Consider the following 5483-nt stretch of genomic DNA (forward strand, 5'->3'; position numbering starts at 1 on the left):
CACGCAATCAACTAACTTGACACATCCGGCTTGTGTAGTATCTTTTTGAGGGGTTGATCATTTAATACCGCGATTGGATGAGCTTAAAAATACGGCCTCAGCTTTCTTGCGGCTATGACAAGGGCGAATGCTACTTTCTCAAACTTGGAGTATCTCGTCTCGGCGTCGACGAGAACATGGCTAATGTAGTTTATGGGCTTTTGTGCTCAGCCTCTTCCCTAATCAGTACTGCATTGACCGCCACCGGGGTTGCGACTAGGTAAACTAGGAGCTCTTCTTTTGGCTCGTGTTGGGGGAGGACAGGCAGATTGTCCAGGTATGTCTTCAATTCTTCAAAAGCTCTTTGGTATTCATTCATCCACACAAAATCCTTTGGGCTTCAAATGTTCCTCACAGTCTTGAAGAATGGTAGGCATTTGTCGCTCGATCTTGACATGAATCGTGCCAACGCCGCTACTCTTCCCTTCAGCCTTTATACCTCTCGGATCATCTTTAGAGGGCTCATCTCTTAGATGGCTTTAATCTTATCTGGATTGGCTTCAATGCCTCGAATGGTGACCATGAAGCCAAGGAATTTTTCCGAGGCTACGCCGAAAGCGCATTTGGCGGGGTTCAGTTTCATATAGTTCTTCCTTAGCACTCCGAAGGCTTCCACAAGGTTAGCCAAGTAATGCTCAGCCTTCAAGCTCTTTACTAGCATGTTGTCCACATATACTTCCATGTTTTGACCGATCTGTTCATGAAACATGTGGTTCACCATCCGTTGGTACGTTGCTCTGGCATTCTTCAATCCGAACAGCATGACTTTGTAGCAAAAAATTTATTGGTCTATTCGAAAGGCCATGTAGGACTCATCTTCTTCATGCATTAGGATTTGATTGTAACCGGAGTACACATCCATGAAGCTCAGCATCTCATGCCCAGCAGTGGCATCTATCAACAGGTCAATCCGAGGTAACGGATACTCATCTTTCGGGCATGCCATGTTGAGGTCGATATAATCGACGCACATTCTCCACTTCCCGTTCGGCTTGGGAACCATGATGACGTTCTCCAACCAAGTCGGGAATTTCTCTTCTCGGATGAACCCTAACCGTCGAAGCTTCTCCACCTCTTCTTTGATCACAGGTTGGCGATCAAGGGCATAATTTCTTCTCTTCTGCTGGATCGGCTTTCAGCTTGGATCAACATGGAGTCGGTGCTTGGCTATGTGCCTTGGTATACCGGGCATGTCGGCGGCCGACTAGGCAAAGATGTCGGCATTCATCTTCAAGAATTTTCCTAGCCGATTCCTTTGCTCTTCGCTCAATAGTGATCCAAGTTGTACCATCTTCGTTGGATCTTCGTCACTAAGGGAGAATGGGATGAGGTCTTCCACGGGCCTTCTGCGCCTTTCGGTGACATCATCTCGCTGGTCTTCAGGGAGGTGCTCGACGCACATGGCCATTCCTCAGACGTTTCCTTTATTCTGCCTGACGAATGTTGCGTAACATTCCCAAGCCTTCTTTTGATCACCGCGGACTTCCTCGATCCCATTCTCCATAGGGAACTTCATCTTCAAGTGCATTGGCGAGATGATGGCTTGGAGGGCGGTAAGTGACGGGCGACCAAGTATGGCATTAAAGGCTACCACCGACCGCACCACCATGAACTTAACTTGGATTGTCATTTGATACGGGGCTTGTCCAAACATAACTAGTAGGTTTATTGACCCTTTGATCGTGGCCGAGGCTCCTACGAATCCATGGAGGGAGGTTTCTTCGGGCTTAAGCGCATCATCGCCGAAGCTAAACTATCGATAAGCATCAAGTGACATAAGATCTACTAACTCTCCCATATCGATCAATACCCGGTGAATGGGTCTACTCGTGATTTCCACCTGCACCACCAAAGCATTATCATGAGGTAAACTTATACCTTCAAGGTCGACATCGGTGAAGGAGATCATCGCCTCAGACTTCAGCCTTTTGCTCCGCATCTCCGCGACCCCATTGAGCCGCGCATTCGCTTTGGCCTTCTGGGAGGATTCTTGTCCAGGCCCTCCGAGGATGGTGTATATGGGAGCTCCTTTGTCATTGCTTGACTCCGCTGCTTCGTCCTTTTTTTTTTATCTGAGCTTTAGGCTTGTCGTGCTCGGCCCTTCGGCTCTCTAACCTCAGCTCGGCCTTCTTTCGATCACGATCTTTTGGCCGTCGGCCTCTGTGCTCTTCTCGGCTCCCTTTAATGTACCACTTTAGGTGTCCCGCCTTGATCAGCTCTTCAATCTCCCTTTTCAGTTGGTAGCAATCTTCGATGTCATTACCGATGTCTTTGTGGAATTGGCAATACTTGTTGGGATTTTGGGATGACCTAGCTTGCATCGACCTTGGCCGACGAATGTACCCTTCACCCTGTATTTGCATTAAAATCTCCTTGCATGAGGTATTTAAGGGAGTGTAGTCGGGACTTCGAGCTTGGTCTATCCTCTCAGCTCGACAGTTAGTCTTGGGTCGCTTGTCATCTTTTCGATCATCACTCATCGGCCGTTTCTTCTCAGTCTTACCTTCACTTACCTTTCGTGCTTGGAGCACATCCACCATGTTTGAAAATTCATTGCACCTCTCCAAGAGTTCAGCCATGTTCTTGGTCGGCTTTTGGGTCATGTCCTTGATGAAGTCCATGTTTGTGAGCCAGCTGCTCATTATCATATGGGCTGTGGCCTCGTCCAAATCCTTGGTATCTAAGGATTCTTTGTTGAAGTGAGAGGCGAATGCTTGAATCCACTCGTCAGGCCTTTGGTTCACACTAAGGAGATTGACCGTCGTCTCCTTATGCTTCATGCTACTCTGGAAATGTGTAACAAAGGCTTGGCAGAGCTGAGCAAAGCTTGTTATGGAGTTCGGTGGCAGCCACGAGAACCATGAGGTTGTCGCGCCTTTAAGGGATGAAGGGAATGCTTGGCAAGGGACGATTTTGATTCTCCTGTACATGGTCATCATCACGTTGAAGTAATTGTTGTGATCTGTCGGGTCAGTGGTTCCGTCATACCGGTCGAAGGGAGGCAACTTGAACCGGGTTGATAATGGTGCGGTGATGATCTCGGGAGGATAAGGGTGCCGCCCGACCAGTGAGTAGGCATCCGGGGTCGCCTGTTTCTTTAGTCCCTCAACCTGCTTGGCCAATTCTCATAGCCTCCTTTCTACTTTGGTTTCTGGTGCTCGGCTGTTCAGCTCCTTCGTTCGGTGCAGGATCACCTGTTCATCCGGTCGAAGTCGGCCATTCTGTCCCTCAGCTCAGGATCAACTCGTGCGCTCATCCTGTTGAGGTCGGCCGTTCTGTTTGGCTCAGTTAGCCCCACTCCTTGTTCGGCTCGGTTAGCCTCACTCCTTGTTCGTCTCTCCCCTTGGAAGTTGGACCCGTGGGGGCTCCTTTGCTCTTCTTCTTGGCGAAGCGGGCTTCGACGCTGAGGACTATGGCGAGATCTTTCTCCTTCCCTTGCGATAATAGAGAACCGATGCTCTATAATTCACATGATTTAATTTAATTTTTCTTTCTCTAACTCTATAATTGGCACGATTTATTCCATTGGGTACTTTCCTTGTTGTTATCATGATTTGATGACAGGGTGGACTATGGCTCGGGACACTGTATCTGTGATCCTGGTAGGTATTGGGATGACACGTGTTGTCCCAGTCACCCCCCTTATTGTAAAATATCTCTCATCGGGTTGGGGGCATGACAGAAGCACCCAAAAAATACCTTAGTATCCTATCTGCCAAATAGTGAACAGGGAACCTGATGAGCACATTTATGTGTGAAATCTTAGGGCATAAAACATACATTTTACCACATTGGACAGAGTTACTCGGTGCTTTCTTGTGCTTTTCAGGTTTTAGGTGAATTCTTATGAAAATGGAGGAGATGATGCTAAGAAAATGTTTTTAAGCTATTTAGAGGTGTTAATGGCATGGATGCGTAGCCCATCGAGTCAGCTTCTTAACGGTTCAAACGGCACTTGATTCCGAGTTGAAACGAAGAAGTTACGGCCGTTTTCGTAACGAAGCACGAAAATGGTCTATAGGGGTTTATTTGTAGTTATTGATAGTCGGCTGGGGAAAAAGTGAAGCAAAAGTTCGGATTCCAGGGGCCTTAATGAAATAACCAGAAGTTTTATTTTCTGTACCCTAAAGATTCCATTTGGAGGGCTCTGGACAGTCCAACTTCAACTTGAGATATCTTGGGCTCCCCAACTCCAAATTGGACGAAATTTGGGTCTATTTTGGGTGATTTTTCTCAAGGAACACAATGGTGAGGCCTATATAAGCACCCCATGCTCCACGTTTTTTGAAGGACTGAATGGGTATTTTATTTATTCTTGAAGGAATCCTAGTCATCACCCTTACTCTCTCTCTCCACCAACTTCTCAAGGGCACTTCTGAAATTCTACTTGGGATAGATTTATTTTGAAAGATATTCTCTCACCTATGAAAAGTTGAAAAGTCAAAGATGCTTTGATTTTATTGCTTGGAGAAGATATCTACAAAGAAAATGAAGCACTTGTTAGAATTGGAAGTTTACTTTTCTAGAAATAGAAGGTCTATGTAAACAATCTTCTCTTCTTCTTCTTTCTATTTTTTTTTTTTTTCTTTTTTCTTAGGATTCAAGGCATTGTAAAAGAGGAAGGAGAAGAGAATATTCTCTTTTCTTAGGGAATATTTCTCCTACACTTCCCTCTTCTCTCTTCTCCTCTCTTCCCCCTATAAATACCCCTTGCCCTTTGGGTTGTAACAAGTTAGTTTTTTAGTTCAATTTTTAGTTAGTTTCTAGTTCAATTTTAATTCAGTTTTTTAGTGTAATTTTTATTTCATTCACTTAGTGAAATTTTCTCTTCTTTTCCTATTTTTGGCTTAAGTTCTTAGTTTTGATTTCAAGTTCTTAGTTTTGATTTCATAAGTCTAGTTTAATGGTTGTAATAGTTTTAGTTTAAAGCTTCCTAGTCTAAGTTCCTATGTTGACGACAAGACATGGAGATTTAGAAGAGGAAGCCATGGTGAGTTTATTCAAGTATTCAAGCACATCAAGGTATCTCATTCTCTAAACCCTTAATCTCATTCTCCCTTTCCTCTATCTCTCTCTATCTTCTTCTTCTTCTCCCTCTATTTCTTTTATTTTTTTTATATGGTTGTGGTATGTGGATGCACTTTTATTCCCTTATTTCTTTTTATGTGATTATGAAGTGTGGCTGTGTTTTTGTTATTCCTTTCAATTCGCTTTAGTTTGATAGGTTAGATGCTCATGTGTTAGGACGCCAATTTAATCCCTTAATTTTGTTAGATGCTTATGAGTTAGGATGCATTAATTTTCATTAATTTAATTAGTTTAATTTAACACTTTAATCTGGTTCACTTTGCATTACTTTTAAGTTAGTTAAATAGAGTGGCATATATCTCCTCATGTTCGACCCGTAGCTACGATTGACCAGTACGCTTGTGGTATTATTTTAA

The 5483-nt window shown here is 44.2% G+C and overlaps 1 protein-coding gene across 1 annotated transcript; it reads right to left on the reverse strand.

The window, feature by feature from the left end:
• Positions 1-1842: 1842 nt before the first annotated feature.
• LOC122671071 lies at positions 1843-2975 on the reverse strand. The gene is made up of 2 exons (XM_043868162.1): positions 2155-2975; positions 1843-1879 (listed from the first exon to the last, which is right to left on the reverse strand). The coding sequence occupies exons 1-2, from the start codon at positions 2973-2975 to the stop codon at positions 1843-1845; spliced, it is 858 nt and encodes a 285-aa protein (XP_043724097.1).
• Positions 2976-5483: the final 2508 nt, after the last annotated feature.

This window comes from Telopea speciosissima, chromosome 8 (assembly GCF_018873765.1).
Source record: "Telopea speciosissima isolate NSW1024214 ecotype Mountain lineage chromosome 8, Tspe_v1, whole genome shotgun sequence".
NCBI classification, from domain to species: domain Eukaryota; kingdom Viridiplantae; phylum Streptophyta; class Magnoliopsida; order Proteales; family Proteaceae; genus Telopea; species Telopea speciosissima.

Excerpts from the sequence above, each read along its gene's own strand:
- LOC122671071 (XM_043868162.1), bottom strand. The coding sequence starts at position 2,975 with ATGACCATGTACAGGAGAATCAAAATCGTCCCTTGCCAAGCATTCCCT. Across the intron at positions 1,880-2,154 it reads CGAAAGAAGGCCGAGCTGAG|GTGGAAATCACGAGTAGACC; the intron begins GTTAGAGAGCCG and ends TTGGTGGTGCAG.